The following is a 23,180-nucleotide window of genomic DNA, read 5'->3' as shown; positions in this document are numbered from 1 at the left end:
TGGATACAAAGAGCCCCAGCCGAGAGTAAAGGGTGGAAATGGCTCCTGATCCCCAGATTTGGGCAATTATGTCACCAATATAAATAGAATAAAACCCGCGCTATGTGTAACAACTCAAATACCTACAGAAATAACTTATACCGGACTGCTGCTGTAACAAAGGTAAGTGTTCCCTTTATCAACTAGAAGAGCATTATGTGTCACAGCGCTGTCCTATTGTGTGTGCACATAAATCATCACAAATACACTACAATATGTGGAGACATTCATATATAAAGTGCTAGGGGCTCAAATAATATTCTCTGCAGATCTACTGCTTCCACTTTATACCTACTTCTTCGATCCTATAATATTTTCTGCTATATTAAATAAAGTAAAATCCTGTGCAAATTTGTGTTATCGTATAATATTTTGTACTCAATATAGTGTTCTCTGCACGTCCACTGCTTCCACTTTGCATCTACTTCAATGTAATGTAGTGTTTGTTTTAAAAAAATAATCCACCAATCAATGAAAAGTTGATAAGGTGTAAAGTTCTCGGTGCTCCAAACTGTGGCCTTCTTCCACGCCTTCTTCCACCTCTTACACACGTGATGGTGAGGGCACCCCCTTAGTGGTGCTTCCCCACTCACCAGAGCAATATGACTCCCAGCTTTTCATCTACCAGAGTCACCAACATCCTTCACACTCTCCTCACCTCCGATGGCAAAGGAACCGGATCCTCCTCGCTCACTCCTAAAAGTCTGCTGCGCTTTCTGTCAGTCCTCCGACGACGACAGCTGTTCCAGCAGGAGCTCCGCCTCTACATACACAGAGCTCCAGCCCCTTCATACACGCTCAGAGCTCTGCCTCTTTATACACACTCAAAGCTCCGCCCCTTCATACACACTCAGAGCTCTGCCTCCTCATACACACTCAGAGCTCCGCCTCCTCATACACACTCAGAGCTCCGCCTCCTCATACACACTCAGAGCTCCGCCTCTTCATACACACTCAGAGCTCTGCCTCCTCATACACACTCAGAGCTCCGCCTCCTCATACACACTCAGAGCTCCGCCTCCTCATACACACTCAGAGCTCCGCCTCTTCATACACACTCAGAGCTCTGCTTCCTCATACACACTCAGAGCTCCACCTCCTCATACACACTCAGAGCTCCGCCTCTTCATACACACTCAGAGCTCCGCCTCTTCATACACACTCAGAGCTCCGCCTCTTCATACATACTCTGAGCTCCGCCTCTTCATAATTGCCCAAATCTGGGGATCAGGAGCCATTTCCAGCCTTTACTCTCGGCTGGGGCTCTTTTTATCCATTTAACAGATGTTCTACATGAACCCCCCCCCCGAGTAGTAATATATTTCTATCCCCCTTCGCGGGAGTGGAGATGACACATCTATAAGGATGTACAGTACATACACACACAGCACAAGGCCATGTTCATACTACAAGACGTTTCTCGGGGCTGCAGTTCCTCTGAGCTCCATAGGTGGTGATCTCACCTCTACTCAGACAGGAAGTCTCTATGGAAGACAGGAAGTGATGTCAGATACAGGCAGGAAGTGCTATGTAATACGAAGTTGAAAGGAGACGTTGCTGGAAGTGGCAGCAGAGGAGGTAATAAGATCTTATTTTCTATTTACACCCAGTAACCCCCCGTCATGTCCGTCCTCTTCCTCCATAGTCACTGTGATGTCTTTTATCTCCAGCAGATGATGATACACACATATATAGTGTGGGCATGTAGATTAACCCCTTCAGGGGGATCAGCTGATGATGAATATATCTTGCTTCCAAATCTGGCCATACACGGTTCAGTTTTATCGTTCATCCAGTGGGATGAAAGGAAAAAACTGAAGTGATTCCCCCATCCACACATTGGAGGGATGGGGGAATCCTCCCCGCTGCACTATTGTATTCTGACAATGGGGGGCGCTCCTCCGCTCTCAGAATACACAGATCAGTGATGAAGCTATTGGCTGCAGCCGCTGATGGAGTGACTTTTATCCGGCAGTGACCACACATGGATGGAAATGTGACCGATCCCTGCTGAACCAGCTGAATTTCCATGTATCTATGGTCACCATAAGTCAAGGCACAACAAATCCCAGGTCACCATGGTGACTAGAAATGGTGTCCTGGCCCCTGGGCTCTTGTCAGCCCATTCTCACTGTTAGTCTGAATAATGTTTCAGTCTGAAACCCAGACACATTATTCAGACAGGAATGTGGCTCTGAGCGGGGCCAGGCGGGAGGGTGAGGGGAGGAGGAGGAGATGATGGCAACCGACCTGTGAAGTGAGGGGGTGGACTGGGCAGGACAGCGGCATGAGAGGACTCATCTCACTGAGCTCCCGCTGCCGATCTTTCTCCTCTCCATTACTGTCACCATCGGCTCCTGCTTCCACCCACAGCTGCCTGTGTCCCTGCAGAGCCCTCCGGCAGAACAGAGAGGAAGGAGCGGGACCGAATCTCCAACATGGCACCACCTCGGCACTGCCACAAAGATCCCCACAAGGTGCTGAGAAACAGGACTACAGGGTCCTTACAGGAGGAACCAGGACAAGCCTGCAAAGCAGCCAGCTAAGAGACCAGCCAGGGAGGGACATGCTGCTTTATGTACACAAGATGTCCTCTCCATCCACTCTGCTCTCACACACTGCTGGGGGAGATGTACAGGACATGCAGGAGGACACAGGGGAGGGGGGATTGCATTACTGTCCTATACTCCATGTCCTATGTTCTTCACCCCATGTCCTGCAGTGATCTGCACCACATGTCCTGCATTCTGCACCCAGCACATCATGTCCTGTGTTCTATGCCCCATGTCCTACATTCTGCACCCTGCGAACGCCACCCTTCTCCTGTACCTCATGTACTGCGGTGACCTTCACCCTATATCCAGTGTTTTACACCCTGCACCACATGTCCTGCTTTCTGAACCCCAAAACCCTATGTCCTGCACACTGCACCCCATGTCCTGCACCCTATGTCCTACACACCATGTCCTGTGTTATGCACCCTGCAACACATGTCCTGCACCCTTCTCCTGCAAATAAACAAAAGGAGAGGTGCCTCTGGGTGCAGAAGTATTACAAGTTTTAATAGAACTAAAGCAGGCATATGATTAGTCCCACAGTGGGGAGTAGAAGAAGGTGTCCTCAGTTGACGGTCCCATCCCAGATGGGAAGCACTGTATCCTCTCATTCGCAGCTCGCTGCTGCTCCTCTGTAGTAGGGGCCGGCCCCGCGGTGGAGAGGCGCTCAGAACGAGGCCTTGAACCCTGGTGGTGTGCAGGACAAATGACGTCACTGGCAAGAACCGCGTTTCCTGACACGGCAGTCGTGCTCCTTTATCAAGCCTCGTTCTGAGCTCCTCTCCATCGCGGCCCCTACTACAGCAGAGCAGCAGTGAGCGGCGAATGAGAGGATACAGCGCTTCCCATCCAGGATAAGAGGACACCTTCTTCTACTTCCCACTGTGGGACTAATCATATGCCTGCTTTTTACCTCCTAAACATGAGTTGTTCAGCTTTAGTGCTATTAAAACTTGTAATACTTCTGCACCCAGAGGTAGTTACAGTGTACTGGAACATTTCTGTTCCCATATGACGGCTGCCCTGTGCGGTGGATCTCTACACCCTCCTTATGGTCTGTGGACTTTTTTTCCCTTATCGTCATTCAGGACAGCCACTATGAGAGAGATAGTCTCCTCCTCTTCCTCTAGGAAACACTGCGCCAGCCCATAAATTCTTACTTGCCCTGCCTGACCTCAGTTCTAGTGTTTCCTCCGGTGGGGAGACACTGTGTATGGGACCAGGCTAGAGAGCAGCCAGGGGGACTGTGGCCATTAAAAGGAGCCCATATGGAGGCAGGGCTTTTTCCTAGGCTTAATCGGCAGTTTATACCTGCAACTGAAGCCACCCCTTACTTGCTGAGCGTAGCATAAGGTTGCGGGGGGCCCCTATCGCGTCCACAGGGCCGCAGCAAGGAACCTTCCACTCTCCCTGTACTCCGTATGGGCTGCATTGCTTACAACCAGCGCGCCGGACGGTGGGTGACGTCGTTTCCGGCAGAGGGCTGATATGTTGCCTTTGACCCGTGACTTACAGTTCCAGGCCACGATGCTGATAGGGGGCCGGGCACAGGCTGGAGAGAGTCTGTAACGTGCACAGGCAACATGGGACTCCCTGGAAAGCAACCACCTGCAGTAATGTCGGAGGCAGATGCTACGACTCATACTGACACCACCTCCAGCTTTCCCAAGGTAAGAGCACCCTGGGATTGCCCCTCCTAGTATGGTTCCTAGCTGGGGGGGGGGCAGACCCCCTGGGTGGTCAGGGGGGAGTCTCAGATCCCATGAGAGGGGGTCTAGTGCACTCCCGGCGGGGTTGTTGTATACCTGCTTTTTAGTAATGTGTTTTTTCTGCCTTTTTTTTGGTACATGTTTTGCAGAAAGCTACAGAAAAGACTAAATCAACTCATGGCTCTAAGAGGAAGTGTGCCTCCTGTAGAGATGTTTTGGGGGAGCCATGGACAAAAGTTTTGTGTAAAGGGTGCATAGACTCCCTGGTTAAAGAGAGGGAAGCTGAGCAGGAGTCTGGGTTGGCAGCCTCTGTAAAGGAGCTCTCATACACCTTTTCTTCATTTAAATCGCTTTTTGAAAAATTCCAGCTCCCTCCTAATCCCAGTCCGCAGGATACAACCCCGCCACAAGCTCAGGGCTCTGTACCTGCCCGATCTGCAACTACAGCTAGGGCAGAGGAAATTTCAGGCCCTTCCGAGGTGGAGCAGAGGCAGCCCGATAGTGGCACCTCAGACTCCCAGGAGGAGTCAGAGGGAGAGGACAAGGATGGGGAGTCCAGACAGCCCTCTGACCTTAGACAAGGCAGAGGACCTCCTAGGGGCAATTATTTTTTTTTAAAACATCTTTTTATTGATTTAAACAAAGCATAACATACATAATCAAACAGACATACATTGGTCTTACACAGCAAGTTCGAATCCTCGCAGGGATTCCATTGGGTAGTTCCTTCCAGGAATAACAGGCACATAACCAGTACTATGATTGTCATATAACAACACACAACACAGCTCCCCAGGTCTACGGGTGCTGTGACAAGCAGTTCACGGCAACATCACAACTGACATTTTCAGAATGCACCATGGAAATTGCATGGGAGCTATCTGGAGCGGGCACCACTAGGTGACCTCTGAGGCGGTGGAGGGATCAGCCAACCATTTCGACCAGGTTTTGTCATACTTGCTGGGACAGCCTCTATTGGCGTATGTGTCCTTATAGAGAGGTAGGCTATTATTAATGAGCTGTTTCCACAGGGAAAGAGGAGGAGGGGTTGATTTGCGCCAACTGAGGGCGATGGCTTTGCGGGCGTAGAACAGTAGGAGTCTCACAAGCGTACGACCCGCCACCGTGGGAACGAGTTGCTCAACCAGGCCTAATAGACAGATTGCCATGGTCTGTTGCAGTGATATTGAGGTAACCTGCGTGATGAAGGCCAGAATCTCATGCCAATAGCAGACAATCAATGGGCGGATCCAGAAGACGTGTGCGAAATCCCTAGGAATTCCGCCACATCTCCAACACCCGGGAGGGGAATTGGGGTGCATTTTATATAACCTGTGGGGGGTAAAGTATGCCCGATGGATGATCTTTTTTTTATTTATTTTTTATTTTTTTTTTGCCACCTCAGTGAATTTATTCGGGAGACTCAATTCACCTTTGAGCTCATATTTCTCTCCTCCCAGTTTGCACATCATTGTGGCTTATTTATTCAAATATTTTCTTCTCTTTTTTCATTTCTTTCCTCTTTTCTTTACTATTTAAAAAAAATTTATGTATATCCGAAAATAGGTAAACAATCGAGATAACAAAACCCCACTGCCTACAACTCATTTTAGCCCAACCACCATAATTATTTACCTTATGTTACACCTAGGTGTGTATATTCTCCCCTCCCCCCCTCCGCTCAGTCCCACCCCACCCCCCAGCGCATGAAAGCACACACTAAATAAGAGACTACATGACAAAAGTCGCTAAAAGAGATATCACCAAAAAACACACATTCTGTCTCAACTACTTATAAGGGAATCCCCAATTTCAACAATCCGAAGCTCCATATACTTTCGAACTTCCTACTATTACCCTGCTTAACGAAAAAAACCCTTTCGTTGCTAATTATTTTCTTTATATTGGCCATCCATATTTCAGGTAGTGGGCTAGAATGTGACTGCCAATTTTGAGCAATCAGCTTCCTTGCCTGAAAAAGGCATCTAGTCACTGGTATAAATATATTTTTAGGGATTTTATATCCCTCTGGTATAGCCAACAAGCAAGTCCTCACTGTTGCATCCAATGTCAAACCGAAGACTTCATTCACATGCTCTATCACCCGTGTCCAGTATCTAAAGAGTTTCGGACACCTCCAAAACATATGAATGAAGTCTCCGGCCCGGCCACATCTAGGACACTGATCATTATCTCTCCACCCTATTCTAAACATTTTCCTAGGTGTATAATATACCCGGTGAAAGAAGAAGAGTTGGGAGGCTTTCTGTGACGGAGAGATGGAGACCTTAGTTCCCTGTTCCATTATCCAATCCCAATCGGGTATAGACAGTGGGCCCACGTCCCTCTCCCATTTCCTTTTACTTTTAATCGTACCTCTTCGATCTAATACTTTATCCCCCAGCCTAGTATACAGGAATGAGATCAAGCCCTTAAGTGTGTCCCGAGACATAATTTGGGACAGCACCGGGATCTGATTCAGCTGCACCTCCTGTGATCTAAATTGGGCCTGGATTGCATGTCTGACCTGGAGGTATTTATAAAATGAGCGGTTTGATAGAGAAAATTCTGACTTTAAGTCGACAAATGACCTGATATCTGAACCCTGGAACATTTGCGCTAATTTGTATATCCCTTGATTTACCCACTCCTTACATCTTTCGACTTTAAATAGCTCCTCCAGATTCCTATTATCCCATAGGGGGGCCAACACAGATATCTTCTGATATCCCAATAGGTCCTTGGCTGTTTTCCAAAGTTTAGTAACCTGAATAATCGTTGGACAGTATATATTAAACGAGTTTGCCTCCAGCGCCTCCAAAAGCGTGTTATGTGGACATCCTAGCATTAATAGCTTATGGCAGGGATTGGTTTCATTTATTGCTATTGCTCCAGCTAGATGTTGTAGCTGGGCCGCCAAATAGTAAAGTCTAGGATGTGGTACCGCCAACCCCCCCTCTTCCGGCGGTAGCTGCAAGGTCCGCAAGCTAATCCTCGGGGGACCCCTTTTCCATATAAAAAGTCTGAATAAGGATTCTATTTTCTTAAACCACCCTTCCCCAATCCATAATGGTGAATTGTGGAGAAAATACAGAATTTGAGGGAGCCATACCATCTTAACCAGGTAGCAGCGACCCGCCAATGAGAGGGGGAGGCGGCTCCAGATATCAGCCTTTTGTTTTAGCTTCACTAAAAGAGGGGATAAGTTATCTTCCAGATATGAATTTACATCTCTAGTAATCCACACCCCCAGATATTTAAGCTTCTCTACCTGCTTCAGATTCACGATATCCTGGGGAGCGCCAGTAGACCCCCTTACCAATGGCAGTAGGGCGGACTTATCCCAATTAATGGTTAATCCTGATATAAGACCAAATTCTCCAATCATCTTCATTACCACTTTCAATGAATTTTGGACATCCCCTAGGAACAGCAAGACGTCGTCGGCAAACAATGCGATTTTTTCCTCCGACTGTCCTCTCCTAAATCCCTGTATATTAGGGCAGGCCCTAATGGCAATAGCCAGCGGCTCCATTGCTAAAACAAATAATAAAGGGGAAAGGGGGCACCCCTGTCTCGTGCCTCGTTCCAACAGGAACGTCTCGGAGAGCTCATTATTAATTTTAATTTTCGCTCTTGGATCAGTGTAAAGTAGTTTTACCCATTTGATGAAATTTGGGCCAAACCCAAATCTAGTAAGCGCTTTAAATAAATATACCCATTCAAGGGTGTCAAATGCTTTGGCTGCGTCCAGAGTCAAAACTGCTCTGGCGCCTCCGTTATCTACTGGAATCTGGGTGTTCAAGAAGAGTCTACGGATGTTAACACTGGTGGATCTATTCGGAATGAAGCCCGACTGATCAGGGTGAACGAGTTTATGGACACTTCTTTTTAAACGTGTTGCGAGCACTTTTGCTAAAATTTTTACGTCCGACCCCAGGAGCGAGATCGGACGATATGAGGCCGGGTCCATAGGGTCCTTATCCTCTTTGGGAATAACCACTATAGTGGCTTCCAGCATCGAGGACGGCAAAGTTCCATACTCCAAGGCCTGCCTCAATGTCTCCAACAGTTGTGGGAGCAGGACCTCTCCATACTTCTTGTAGACCTCGATTGGTAGTCCATCGGGCCCTGGTGCTTTTAAGTTAGGCATCTCTGCCACCACTTTTTGGAGTTCCTCAATAGTAATTGGGGCCTCCAATATTGCTAAATCTTCTTCTGTTACTGTTGGCATATCCAAAATCCCCAGAAAAGCAGCCATGTCTCCCCCTTCACTCCCCCCTTGGGATTTATATAATGAGCTATAATAGTGATAAAATGTATTATTAATAGTGGATGATTCAGAAGTGGTCTCTCCCCCTGGCGTCCTAATTGATAATATCGCTGGGGGGGCCGTATTTGCTTTAACCAGCAAGGACAATATTCGTCCCACTTTCTCTCCCTCCCCAAAATTTACTTGTTTCTGCAATATACGCCTATTATCCATCTTACGCCTGGTAATTGTCCTATACTCTTGCTGATTATCAAGCTAAGCCTTCTGTGTAATAGGATTCGGATTGATAATATATTGTCTTTCTGACAGTGACACCGCCTTAATGGCTTCCTCTTCCTGTTTTTTCGTCTCGGCCCTGTTTCTAGCAATTTGTTGGATAAAGAGACCCCTCAAAAAGGCCTTTAAAGAGTCCCACACAACACCCGCTGATGCTGTACCCGTATTAACGTAGATAAACTCCTTTAACTCAGTTGTCACCCGGTCAGTATCCTTTATTAATTCCAACCATGCAGGGTCAATTTTCCATTGGCCAGAGTATTGTGTCTTACCTACACAGAGTGTCAATATTAGGGGGGAGTGATCCGAGACTCCTCTCGGGGCATATTCCACCTCATCCACTCGTGACAACGCACTACTATTCACCAAAGCCATATCAAGTCTCGATAGTGTAGAGAAAGATGCTGAGTAGCAAGAATACTGTCGCTCCCCCGGATACCGAATGCGCCATGCGTCGCATAGACCAACTTCTTGTAAGAAGCGGGCTAGCCTCGTTTCATCTCTCCCTGTTGGTATATTTACAGTTGGGAACTTGTCCAAAGCTTTATCCAAGACTTCATTAAAGTCTCCTATTGCTATCACAGGGATGCCGGGTTTATCTATTACAAAAGATAGTAACTCATATAGAATCTCCAGTTTGAATGGAGGGGGGACATACATATTGGCCACCACATAGGGATTATTTTCAATTTGGCAATATAGGAAAATGTATCTACCCTTTACATCTATGAGACTGTTATAGCAGGAGAACCGGACAGCCTTATCAACAAGAATGCTAACCCCTCTTGCATAGGTTGAGAATACGGAATGGAACTGGGTCTGGAATTTCCGACTTTGTAAACACCGTGTCGTCTCACCCGTTAAATGCGTCTCCTGGAGACACAATAATCCGGGTCCTTTGCCCTCTAGGGCTGACAAAACCACTTTTCTTTTAGTCAGATCTCCCAGGCCCCGCACATTCCACGATATTATCTTAATGCTTTTCGCCTGCATCACTACTTAATGACCCATACATTGGGCAGTTTTAACCAAAAAAGTAAAAAAAAAAAAAAAAAGAAGTGAAAAAATATACAAAATAGTAATACCAAAAAATCTTTTCCCTTTTTCCCCTTGACTGTACATACGTGTATCCTATATACTATATAATATTTTATCACATCCCCTTCTAAATAGTGCATCTCTAAATTTGTGTATCCTTGTATTATTTTTATTATTCTTCCCTTACCCCACCTTGCCATCCCATCTCTCCCACCTCCCCACTTACCAAACTCCCTCCCCCACCCCCCTCGACCCATAGGGCTACCCCCTAGGGGTATATGTGTGGCCTTCTCACAGCACTCCCACCTCTCACCCATACCAATCCTACTGGGTGCTTTCACCCAAAATCTACACCCACTCATGGGAACCCTTTGTCCCCCACTACAAATACCTACTTGTACTCCACACACCCTTATTGCTCAACCCCTACCCCCCACCTACATTATGCACTATACCAGCTACAAAAAATTGCAACAAGCATACCCCCTGTTCCTGCCCACTCCCCCCCCCTAAAATGTGTACCCCCGAATCCCTTGAAATCCACCTAACTGCCCTATAGTATGTATTTATAGGTCCTTTTTAGTTTCATCTAGCCATTGGGATGCTTCCTCTGGCGTATAGAAAAAAAAACGTCTTTCCTGATGCAATCACCCTTAGGCGAACTGGATAGAGGAGTGCATACTCTAACCTATATTTAACCATTTCTCGTTTGACTGGCATAAATTCGGCTCTTCTTTTCTGAAGGTCAGGGGAAAAATCAGGATACAGAGAGATCCTAGCTCCTTTAAATCTAATATCTCCCCTCATTCTGGCCTCTCGCAGTAGGGACACTTTATCCTGATAATTAAGGATCTTAAGCATTATAGGCCTAGGGCGCTCCCCCATATGGCGGGTTTTTACCGGGGTACGATGTGCCCGTTCTATTGCAAATGTCGGGGTGAATGTTGTCGCCCCAAAAAGTTCTCTGAACCACTCCTCAAAAAAGCCTATCAAATTAGTCCCCTCGCAATGTTCAGGGAGGCCTAGCACCCTGATATTGTTTCTTCGATTCCTATTCTCCATCTCGTCGAGTTTATCTGCTTGTGTAATAACTATTTTTTTAAGTGAATCAATTTCCAGCCTCACGGGCCTCAGCTCATCCTCCATCGCACCCATGCGTTCCTCGAGCTCGGTAGTTCTCAATATAGTCCTATTCAAATCCTGTCTCATAGACAATAGTTCCTCCTTTATATATCTTAGCTGTTCATCAAACCTGGATATTGAATCTTTGCGTTCCTTAATTGCATTCAAAATGTCCCTTAATGTGGGCTCCTCATCCTGGTTGCCCGGCATCGGTAGATGAAAGCTGCTTTGTGTTGTTTCCAAATTTGTTGTAACTATTGCTGGTTTAACCCCCCCCCCCCTTATTTCCCCCCAGTTTAGCAACTGATAAAGTAGGGTTGGCCAGAGGCTTGGCCTTGACTCCTTCTATCCGCGGAAGAGTTTTTGGTATCTTTATTGTGTAGATTTCCCTGCTGAGAACTTGGATTACCGGGTGATGGTGGACCAGAGTGGGCATAGCGCTCCAATTTTGCCGCTGCCGACGCTGCAGCCATTTGATTGGTTTTGTCCTTAGCGGCTCGGGTGATTTGTTGACCCTCTACGGGTATTTGCTCCTCAGGGGATCTTTTTCTTGACATAATTAAATTAAATGGCCACTTATAAACCCACCTCGCAAGTGGTTAGCTTCCACTTATTAGCTGATCCAGCAAGGAAAGGGTAATATAGCACACTCAAAAAAAAAAAAAGGGAGGGGTGGGGGGGGGGGCAGAAATGTTATATGGTTTTCTCCTTGTGTATATGAGAATTACTCGCTTATCAAAAGGGGACAATACTAATTGGCAGCCAACCTTCAACCCCCGCAATAACCCTGCAGCGACAGATCTACTGTTGAATCAAGATCTTTGTGTTGGTGTATATTTGCATATATTCAAAACATTTTTCCATCAATTTTAGTCAGTAGTTCACTTCAATCATAATCAAAAGGGAAGAGAGACACTTATCTTAGTTGCTAGATCGTGGCCACATAACCTTCCATGGATCCATACGAAGCAGGTATGCAAGGCATCCAAATCGTCCAGGTCTTCCTCTCTCTTCCCCAGAAGACTAAACAGGCAGCGCTGTCAGTGTATTCTCCGGTTCATTTCCTCCTGTCTCACCAGCCACAGTGACAACTCGAGCGGAGGGGAGGCAAAGAGCAACGAGCGAAGGGGGGAGAGCGGGGGAGAGGGAGCCCTACACAGGAGTCCCCTCTCACCTACACTACGCGTGTCAGCCAGCCCGCCGCTCAGAGCCTAGGGCGTCACACGTGTCTGTACGCCAAGCTCAAACGGAGCGGAGGGAGAAGCACCGCAGCGCTACAGGAACCCTGGGGCCGCTCGAGATCTCGCGAGATCCCCAGCGAGACTCTCGGCCCCCGCTCCGACCGACAGCCAGCAGCCCACGGAAAGCAGTAGTCCCCACACAGCAACCACACGCACCCGAACCCGGAGGCAGCAACCCGCAGCTCAAATAAGCGATATGTGCCCGAGCATGGGAGACATACGAACAAAATATAGCGAAAGGCCTTTAGGCAGCATCCGATGGGATCAGGTAGCTCGGGGAGGAGCAGGACGGGGTTATCGAACTAGGCAGGATACCGAGGGGTAGAGCAGCACCATGCTCTCACTCCTCACTCACACTCACTCCCATCAACATCCGGCCACACCCTGATTCAGCCCTCTTTGGCGATGGATGATCTTAAATTGGATCAGGCGGTCTCTCAGCGAGATCAGGGATTTAAAGGGGAAATCCCATATGTTATCCCAATCATCATTGGCCAGATCGCTGATGTCACAAGCCCATTTAGCTCTTAGCCTGTCTAATGCCGGGGGGGAGGTGGTAAGTAGGTGGGAATACAATTGGGAACTGGGTTTTCGTGCGCAGTCAGCCCTAAGGAGATCCTCCAGGGAAGACTGAACTAGTTGAGGAGGGAAGCCGGAGAATTGGCTACTGAAGGTATCTAAAAAAATAGGACCACGGCACATTAAAGTCCGAGAGCAATTTGGAAAACTGGATCAGGGAGTGATCGGAAACAATCTGCAATATAATTTTAATGTTGAATTTGGTCCAGGCCTGAGGCTCAGGCACTTTATAAATTTGATCTAGGGTAGGGTTCCGCCAGAGGGGGGCACTAGGCGAGATTGCCTGCTTAGGGTATTTTATGGCATTTAGACGCGTCCCCCATGCACGCATCATGGTACGCATTGAAGGTGTCAGCGGATAGGGGGCTCGACAGCCTCGAAAAAGTAAGAATTTGAGTGCCTCTAGAGATCCCAGCACTGGTGTCTCAATTTGGGTGGCCGTGTTGGAGGTGGCCGGATTGAACCACCAGGCAGCCGTGACTAGCTTGGTGGCTAAGAAGTATTTATACAAATCCGGGCACGCCAAGCCGCCCTGAGAGATCGGGCGTGTCAGTGTGGTCCAGCTATAGCGGGGAGGCTGGGAACCCCACAAAAAGGAGCTGGTGTAGATGTGTGAATTTTTTTTTAGGTATCCACTGGGGAGAGTGGCGAAATAAGTACGTGAACTTAGGTAGCAGTTTCAATTTAAACAAATTTATACATCCCATCAAGGAAAGTGGTAGTGACTCCCACGCCTTCAATCTTTGTTGAGCTTCCTGAACTACCGAGGAAAGGTTAAGGGGTAGGTAGTCGGAGGCCTGCCTGGAGACCACCACTCCCAAATACTTAAAGTACTCGACCCATTGAAGGGAAGTGTCAGGGGGAGCCGTGGTGTGGGCTGCTGGGTCTATGGGGAATAAGAGGGACTTCGTCCAGTTAACCTTGAGACCCGCGACAGAAGAAAAGGAGTCAAGGACCTGCAGGGCTCCCGCAAGTGATGGACCCGCATCGTTGAGAAAAAGTTGTAGGTCGTCTGCGTAAAGGGCAACCCTCTCCTCCAACCAACCAATCCGCAGCCCTCTAACACATGGGGAGATGCGGAGGGCCTCTGCAAGCGGCTCCATCGCAATGGCAAATAGGGCCGGGGAGAGAGGGCAGCCCTGTCGCGTACCCCTGGATAAGCTGAAGGACCATGACAAACCCCCCCCCCCCCAGCTTAATGGTGGAGGTGGGGTTACGGTAAAGGACTTTGATCCATTCGATGAAAGCTAGAGGGAATCCCATTCTCCAAAGGACCTCCCAGAGAAAAGGCCATTCGACTGTGTCGAAGGCCTTCTCAATATCGAGAGAGGTCACCACCCTGGACCCCGTATTAAGGTGTTGTGCGTGTATATTAGTGAACAGGCGTCTCAAGTTGACGTCCATTGCCCTGTTGGCCAATAAACCAGTCTCGTCAGTCTCAATATTAGTGGGCAGTAGGGGCTGTAGTCTCAGGGTCAATAATTTGGTGAGGATCTTAAAATCCATGTTAAGTAAGGCAATGGGCCTGTAGGAGGCACAGGCTGTGGGATCTTTGGGAGGTTTGTGGATGAGGACAACATGGGCATGGCCCATGGAGTCCGGAAGAGCACCATCAGCCAAACAGTGAGTAAAAAATTGAGCCAACCTGGGAGCCAGTAGGTCCCCATGAGTCTTATAGAACTCGATGGGGAGCCCGTCCGGGGCCGGAGACCTCCCAGTTGGGAAGGACCCCAACGCCCTCAGCACCTCCTCCGGGGTAATCGGCCTGACCAGGGACTCCCTCTCATCATCGGAAAGCCAACCTAAGGCCAGGGGGTCCAGCCAGGGTGCAAGGTCCCGTGGCTGGAAATCCGATGGCAGAACTGAGGTATAAAGGGAGATGTAATATTGGCGGAATGCCTCTAGTACCCCCGGTAAGGAAGAGACCGATTCACCCGAAGGGGACACCACTCCGGGGATTGCCATCAAGGGTCTGTCGTGTTGCGCCAACATCGCCAGGAGGCGACCGTTCCGGTCTCCCTGCTCAAAAAAACGCTGTCGAGTCCGGTAGAGGTCCAGTCTGGTCATCTCAGTCAGGTGGAGGTGCAGTTCACGCTTGGCTGCATTAAGGGAGTCATAGTTCGTATCCGAGGGGTCAGCAGCATAAATATCGGACTGAGATTGCGCTGCAACCTGCAGGGTAGCAGTGACAGCGGTTTGCTCCCTCCGAACCCCAGCAATGGAGGAGATATATTGCCCCCTGGTAAAAGCCTTAAAGGCATCCCAGGTCACAGATGTGGAGGAGGTCCCCGCGTCGAGGTCCCAAAATTCTGCCAGTCGTGGGGGAATGGTATGTGCTAGGTCCGCATGGGAGATCCAGTGAGTCCCCAGGCACCACAGGGATGAGGAACGAGAGGATGGGGAACGAATGCTAAGGAGTAGGGGACAATGGTCTAAGAGGCCGCTGGGCAAGTAGGAAGTGTCTAGTATATCCGTCAGCATAGTCGGGTTGGCAAAGGCTAGATCTATACGGGAAGAGGTTTTGTGCGTGTTAGAGAAACAGGAGTATGCCCTGGTCATGGGATGTAGCCATCTCCACACCTCAGACACACCCAGTGTCTCTGCCCATGCGTGTAGTTCGGTGGAGGATTGTTTTGGGGGGGTAGGCCTATCCAGATCTGGGGCTAGAATGGAGTTAAAGTCACCCATGAGCAGTAATTTGGCCGGGCAGTACGGAGTAATTTTGTCCAGAACAGTGTATAGGACGGAGGGAGAGAAAGGAGGAGGGACGTAGACATCCACCACAATGTAACGGATACCCCAGACAGTGAACACTATAATCACGTATTTACCCTGGGGGTCAGTGTAAACATGTTCAATTACACAAGGGAAGGATTTACTAACTAGGATGGTGACCCCTCTGGCGTACATTGAGTAAGAGGCATGAAAGGCTCTCTGGATCCATGTTTTTTTCAAAGCAAGTAGGTTGCTGCCCATGAGGTGTGTTTCTTGGAGAATTACGATATGTGGGGAGTGCAATTTAAGGTATTTGAAGAGCACCGCTCTTTTAAACGTAGAGTTAAGGCCCCGAACATTCCAGGACAGTGCACTATAAGTGGTGGCGTCACGTCCTGTCATTGTACCGGGGTGTGGAGGGGGAAGAGAGGAGGGTTGGAAAAAGGTAGTATGTACACCTCAGGAGCAGCAATGACCCAGGGAACCCACGCCAGATTAAAAGGAGACCAGTGGAAGACCAAAAAAAATATGAACATAAACAGTAACAAAAACAAAACTTATAAACAATACCTTTGATGACACCGGGGTGTCAAACCTGCCCTCATCTGGTGACATCCCGAAAAACCGGGGGTGACCAGATCAGGCCTATACCCAGAACTTACCAACATCAAACCCTTTTAACTAGGTTAGTATGGTCACGTCCTGGACCAAGAAACAAGGGGGGGGGGGGGGGGAGTTGCTGTAACCAGCAACCTTCCTCACTGGGACCCCCGTTAGGGGTTGAGGACTAAAGTCTGCACAAGAGTTGCTGGAGCTCCTCAAACAGGGGGGTTGAGCCCAATTCCATGGGCAAAGGATGCTGGCGATAGGGTCAGGATGATGGCAAAGTGCAGAAATTAAGAAAGTCATGGGATCAGAGAGTAAGGAGTACTGAAGGACAACCAGGGACCGAAGGTAGATCAGTAGGGGAGAGGAAGAAACTCAGCTATTCTCCACAGGATGTGTGTCTCTCATGGTTCCAGTTGGCGTCATGTCGCTAGCGTGTGTCCAAACACGCTGCGGCAGCCTCGGGGGTGTCAAAAAAGCGGGTGTGGTCTCCATCGGTGACCCTCAGCTTGCTGGGATACAGGAGGCCAAAACGAATTCCCTTTTCCCGAAGGCGACGTTGGACATCAGTAAACGACTTGCGGCGTTGCTGCACCTCCTGAGAGAAGTCAGGGAACAGTTTGGCGTTTTCGTACTTAATTTCCGGCATGGCTCGTGCCACTGCCAGGATGCGATCACGGTCACAGTAGTTCAATAAATGTAGAAGGAAGGGATGTGGAGGGGCCCCCGGTCTAGGCGGGAGTGGCGGGACCCTGTGGGCTCTTTCAACTACGAAGGTGGGCGGTGTAGCACCCAAGTTAAACAGGGTGGACAAAAGCTGTTCAGTAAACTCAGCCGGCTTGGGTCCCTCGACCCTCTCGGGTAAGCCAAGTATGCGGATGTTTTTGTGCCTGAGGCGATTTTCGGTGTCGATAGCTCGCTCCTGGAGCGCCTTCACCTGCAGTTGTAGGGCCCTCACCTCCCTGGAATCCGACCGAACCACATCCTCCACCGTGGAGACCCTGTCCTCCACCTCCGCTATGCGGGATCGGAATTTATCCATGTCTTGACAGATGAGGCCAACGTCCACAGTTAGGAAATCAATCTTAGCAGTTAAAGTCTCTTTGCATGCCGTGATGGCCGCCAGGATTTCCGCTCCCGTGGGGGACTCCGCCATCCTGGACTCAGCGGGCGTTGATGTCGTCGCCGCCATAGTGGCCGTCGGCCGCCGCCCAGACAACGCAGCCACCGGTGAATCCGGGTGAGAGTGCTTGCCTTTTTTGGAGTGGGAGCAGCGGGTCTTGGGGGGGGGCCTATCCGCAATATGGCCCAATCCAGGACTGGGCCTCTCGCCTGGCAAGGGGCGGTAGGCGGGGATCAGGATCCAGAGGGTAGGATATGGGGTATGCCGGCAGCCTCCCAGCCACAGAGCCTGGGCGATCCCCTGTGGCAGCGCTATGGGGCTCCAGGAGACAGGATAGACTGAGCACTGGTGGACTCCTCGATGAAGGGGTCGGGGGCCAACCCCAGAGAACAGCACCACCGTGATGGGGGGGCACCTAAAGGAATAGCCCTGACACCCCTGGGCACAGTACAGGATGTGCTGGGTGTCCTAGGCCACAGGATGCAGGAATGGCCACCTAAACAGCTCCTTCAGGGGTCCTCACACCTGCCAGTCACTCCGCCGGGAACACTGCTGCAGACGCTGATAGAGTAGCCGCCGTCCGGCTGGACACAGCCAGCACCTGAGCCCGGGGATGTTGGAGGCTCAACAGGCCTCAAGATGGTGGCGGCCGCGGCAGCAAGAAACGGCCCTGATCAGGCCTTCGGCAGTCCACAGCAGCCCCACATCTCCGCAGGGACCTCCAGAGGCCTCCACTGCCAGGCGGGGGGAGAGCGGATGTCCCTTGGCCGCCGATCGTGGCACACGGGGCCGGGGATGGACGAGGCCTCGCAGGCCGCAAGATGGCGGCAGAGCTGTGCCCAACAGAGCCAGCTGCTGCTTAGTCCGGACTGGATCCACCGGCCGATCCCCGCAATTGGCACCAGCTATTACTTTGGATGTCCTGTGGGCTCAAACGGCAGCTTCCCAGTGCACTTGTTTGAGGTTGACAAGGTAGGAAGCTATGCTGCTGGCTGAAGATGTCTTGCTATCGCTTGTGTTGTGTCTTGATTATAGGTTGATCTTTTCAGTTACCAAGCTTTCTGCTATGGATGTGTCACCGCCCCCCAGTGGCCAACTCTTACGCTGCAGGTAGGAATCTTTCCTTCTGCTTGTCTGTTTTGGGTTGTTTTTTCCTGGAGCCTGTTCATTTCCTTTTTTCTTTCCCTCAGCCCCTCTAGATCTAAACATAGGCTTTCAGCACGCAAAGATAATGATCATTCTAGATCACAACACCATCATTCTTCATCAAGTTCCAGGCATCCTAGAACTTGATTATAACTTGAAACAAACAGGTGTCAGAAAACGGTTTAGTCTTTAAAGGGGTTGTAAAGGGTTGTTTTTTATTTTCTAAATATCTTCCTTTAAGTGAGTGCATTGTTAGTTCACTTACCCGTTCCTTTGATTTCCCTTCTAAATGTTATTTTTCTTTGTCTGAATAACTCACTTCCTGTTCCTCCTCCTCCATCAAGCTTGCCCCCATCATCCGAGCCATTCTGCCTGGGGGTTAGTCAGCGTGCTCGCCGCCCCCTCCCTTGAGACTACATCCCCGCGTGGAGGCGCTCTGTTAGTTCACAGGCATGGGAGGCAGGGGATACGTGGACGTGTCTACGATGCTGTAGCTCCGCCCCGTGTCATGTTATTTGCTTGAAAGAACATCTAAGCAGCGCTGCCCCGCCTTAACTCCGCCCCCTTATTTGCTGCATTGAGAATTGGTCTCGGGATCGTCGCCTCGGCTAGAGTTTTGATTGAAAGGACAGCAGCAACTAGAAAACTAGGAAATGCTGAACAAAATGATATAATCGACTATACAATTAATGCCATTTTCAATTGTTAATATAATGTAGGAAATGTATTTAGATCAATGCCTTTACTGTAATCAATCACCATCATGCATTGTGTGTCTCCTCCTCCTGCACAATACAAACAAAAACATCCCCTCCCCCACAACATTGCCTAAGCTATCCAATTATTTCTTCATGCATCTCCTCCTTCACATTTCTCCCTTCTCCATCCCTTCATCCCATTTCTTGTTCATCCATCCCTCTCTCTCATTTCTCCCTTCTCCATCCCTTCATCCCATTTCTTGCTCATCCATCCCTCTCTCTCATTTCTCCCTTCTCCATCCCTTCATCCCATTCCTTGTTCATCCATCCATCCCTCTCTCATTTCTCCCTTTTCCATTATCCCTTCATCCCATTTTTTGCTAATCCATCCCTCTCTCTCATTTCACCCTTCTCCATCCCTTCATCCCATTCCTTGTTCATCCATCCATCCATCCCTCTCTCATTTCTCCCTTCTCCATCCCTTCATCCCATTCCTTATTCATCCATCCATCCCTCTCTCATTTCTCCATCCCTTCATCCCATTCCTTGTTCATCCATCCCTCTCTCATTTCTCCCTTTTCCATTATCCCTTCATCCCATTTTTTTGCTCATCCATCCCTCTCTCTCATTTCACCCTTCTCCATCCCTTCATCCCATTTTTTTGCTCATTCATCCCTCTCTCCCATTTCTTCCTTCTCCATTATCCCTTCATCCCATTCCCTGTTCATCAGTTTCTCCATTCTCCATCCCTTCATCCCATTTCTTGTTCATCCATCCCTCTCTCATTTCTCCCTTCTCCATCCCTTCACCCCATTCCTTGTTCATCCATCCCTCTCTCATTTCTCCCTTTTCCATTATCCCTTCATCCCATTTTTTGCTCATCAATCCCTCTCTCATTTCTCCCTTCTCCATCCCTTCATCCCATTCCTTGTTCATCCATTTCTCCCTTCTCCATCCCTTCATCCAATTTCTTGCTCATCATTCCCTCTCTCATTTCACCCTTCTCCATCCCTTCATCACATTTTTTTTGCTCATCCATCCCTCTCTCTCATTTCTCCCTTCTCCATCCCATTTCTTGTTCATCTCTCTCTCTCATTTCTCCATTATCCCTTCATCCCATTTCTTGCTCATCCATTTCTCCCTTCTCCATCCATTTCTCCCTTCTCCATCCATTTCTCCATCCATTTCTCCCTTCTCCATCCCTTTCTCCCTTCTCCATCCCTTTCTCCCTTCTTCATCCCTTCATCCCATTTCTTGTTCATCCATCTCTCCCTTTCCCTCTCCCTCTCCCTCTCCCTCTCCCTCTCTCTCTCTCTCTTTTCTCCCTTCTCCATCCCTTCATCCAATTTCTTGTTCATCCTTCCCTCTCTCATTTCACCCTTCTCCATCCCTTCATCCCATTTTTTTGCTCATCCATCCCTCTCTCTCATTTCTCCCTTTTCCATCCCATTTCTTGTTCATCCCTCTCTCTCATTTCTCCATTATCCCTTCATCCCATTTCTTGCTCATCCATCCCTCTTTCTCATTTCTACCTTCTCCATCCCTTCATCCCATTTCTTGCTCCTGTATCCCTCTCTCATTTCTCCCCTCTCCATCATCCCTTCATCCCATTTATTGTTCATCCATTTCTCCCTTCTCCATCCCTTCATCTCATTTCTTGTTCATCCATCCCTCTCTCTCATTTCTCCCTTCTCCTTCCCTTCATCCCATTTCTTGTTCATCCCTCTGTCACATTTCTCCCTTCTTCATCATCCCTTCATCCCATTTCTTGCTCATCCATGCCTCTCTCTCATTTCTCCCTTCTCCATCATCCCTTCATCCCATTTCTTGTTCATCCATCCCTCTGTCACATTTCTCCCTTCTCCATCCCTTCAGCCCATTCCTTGTTATAAAAATGTTACTCATTTACACTTTTTTATATTTCAGAATGCCCAGTTGTTTTGTCAAATCTTGCTCCTTGAACTGGAGAAATGACACTATTAGACTGCATTCTTTTCCACGCCATCGAGGTAGAATCAAAACCTGGCTGGAAAGACTCAACGTTCCTGGTGAAGAATTAGAATCGTTGGTTGAAACCATTTCTAAATCTAAATTCTGGCAATTTAAAATTTGTTCTAGACATTTTTCAGAAAATGATTATGAAATAAGAGGTACACAAAAACTTCTAAAGAATATGGCTTACCCTTCTTTACAATTAGATAAAGGCTTTGAAACCTGTCATGCGGAATTAGAACACAACTACCCAAAACGCCGAAGAACCGAAAATGAGAGGCCTTCACAGTCCTCAATAAATATCAGTGACACTTCTAGGTCTGGAGCAACTCAAACATCGATGGAAACAAGTTCTGAACTACAAGATAATTCGAGGGCTTCTGTATCAGAAGTTAGTGACTGTGAAATCGTATGGTGTCAATTTGAAGACTCTGACTTGGTTGAAAGTGTAATTTGCAGTTCTGTTGCTACTGAACCAATAGCGGATATTGATCTATCTGCGAAACCAGGAGAAATACCAAATACCACTAAAACTATTTCCTCACGTGCTCATAGACTCAAGCAGAAACGAAAAGTTACGAAAATCCATCGAGGTGTCCAATGTCAACTAAAAAAGGAAGTTAAAACCAAAAAGATACAGGTATCCCCAGCTAAGCCTATCGTCTCTATCGCTATACAGTGCTCGTTGGTTAAATTGCCTCCGTTGACCCTAATGCCAACATTGCGAAGAAGTATGTTAGAGTTCGTGACCCTTGAAAAAACTCATAAAGATGTTCCACAATCCCCTTTTTCTGGAACTTTTACGCTGGAAACAAACCGTGAATTGGAACATGTAGAGAAAGGACATGATGCGCCTGCAATACATTGTGATCCAAATGTCTTTATTCTTGGATTATCACCAATTAAAAGTACCTCACAAGAATCAAAAACATCGGCTGGCGCTGGAAACAATGAATTTGATCTTTTGCTCACTCCACAGGAAAAAAAAAAGGATAAAGACAAATCTTATCGTCCGTCTAAAGAAGAAGAAGGAGAGGAGGAGGAAATGTATTCTGAAGAATTGGAGGAAGAACACTTAAACTTTGATTTAAAGGAACCACGCCTTTCGTCTTTATATGTGCAAGAAGAAAAGGAACCTGCCCATGTGGCAAGTCAGAGTCGATTTTTTTGGTGTTTGAAGAATGCCTGGATAAATTATTGATGCAATCTCGTTGCTTGCAAGATCCACATTGCACTGGGAGCATAATTGCTCTTAATAACCACTTCCGGACCGCCGCTCGCCGATGTGCGTCCCTACTTTGAGGACGGATATAATTTGTTATGGCAGCAGCTAGCTGCCATAAACCCCCAAGGCATACCCATGTTCGGCCGGTGGTCCAGTACAAGAGAAAAGTGGTCTCTGCGGTGGATTCACTGCGAGATCACTTTTATCGGCGGCGGGAGAGAGGGGCCTCCCGCCGTGATCCGGTGCCCTCCGCTGGATATCGGATCTTTCCCGTGGCTGCATGGAGATGAGTGAGGGGGAGATATTACATATATATATATAAAATATATATATATGTGTATGTATGTATATATGTGTGTGTGTGTGTATGTGTTTGGGAAAAAAAACTAATAAATATATTTAATTATTTTATTGATAATGTTTTCATTGTATTTCCTACCTAACTACCTACCAATCATTTATTTAACAATAATAATCTGTATAATTTTATTTACCCTTGTACATACATATCATATTAATGTGTGTGTGTGTGTGTATGTGTGTATATATAAATATATATATATATGTGTGTATGTATGTAAGTGTGTGTGTGTGTGTGTGTGTGTGTATATATATATATATATATATATATATATATATATATATATATATATATATTGGGTGAGATAGATGGATATAGTGGGATAGATATATATATATCTATCCCACTATATCCATCTATCTCACCCAATATATATATATATATATATATCTATGTGTGTGTATGTATATTATGTATATGTGTATATGTATGTGTGTGTATATATATATATATATATATATATATATATATATATATATATA

At 47.8% G+C, this 23,180-nt stretch overlaps 3 protein-coding genes across 4 annotated transcripts in view; 2 read left to right on the top strand and 1 right to left on the bottom strand.

The window, feature by feature from the left end:
* Nucleotides 1-23,180, top strand: part of LOC143989539 (uncharacterized) — a 427,264-nt gene that overhangs the window by 56,498 nt on the left and 347,586 nt on the right. The gene's annotated exons all lie outside the window — the stretch shown is intronic.
* The window catches only part of LOC143989627 (uncharacterized), a 111,132-nt gene that overhangs the window by 4,841 nt on the left and 83,111 nt on the right, over nt 1-23,180 (bottom strand). The window lies entirely within an intron of this gene.
* LOC143989729 (uncharacterized) lies at nt 1,563-22,584 on the top strand. The gene is made up of 2 exons (XM_077490002.1): nt 1,563-1,617; nt 21,047-22,584. The coding sequence occupies exon 2, from the start codon at nt 21,048-21,050 to the stop codon at nt 22,311-22,313; it is 1,266 nt and encodes a 421-aa protein (XP_077346128.1). The 5' UTR covers nt 1,563-1,617; nt 21,047; the 3' UTR covers nt 22,314-22,584.

The sequence above is a fragment of the Lithobates pipiens genome, unplaced genomic scaffold (genome assembly GCF_037356315.1).
Source record: "Lithobates pipiens isolate NorthernLeopardFrog02 unplaced genomic scaffold, aLitPip1_a1.2 Scaffold_18, whole genome shotgun sequence".
Lineage (NCBI taxonomy): Eukaryota > Metazoa > Chordata > Amphibia > Anura > Ranidae > Lithobates > Lithobates pipiens.
The sequence above is the reverse complement of the archived record's forward strand: the minus strand, read 5'-3'. Positions and strand labels throughout refer to the sequence as shown.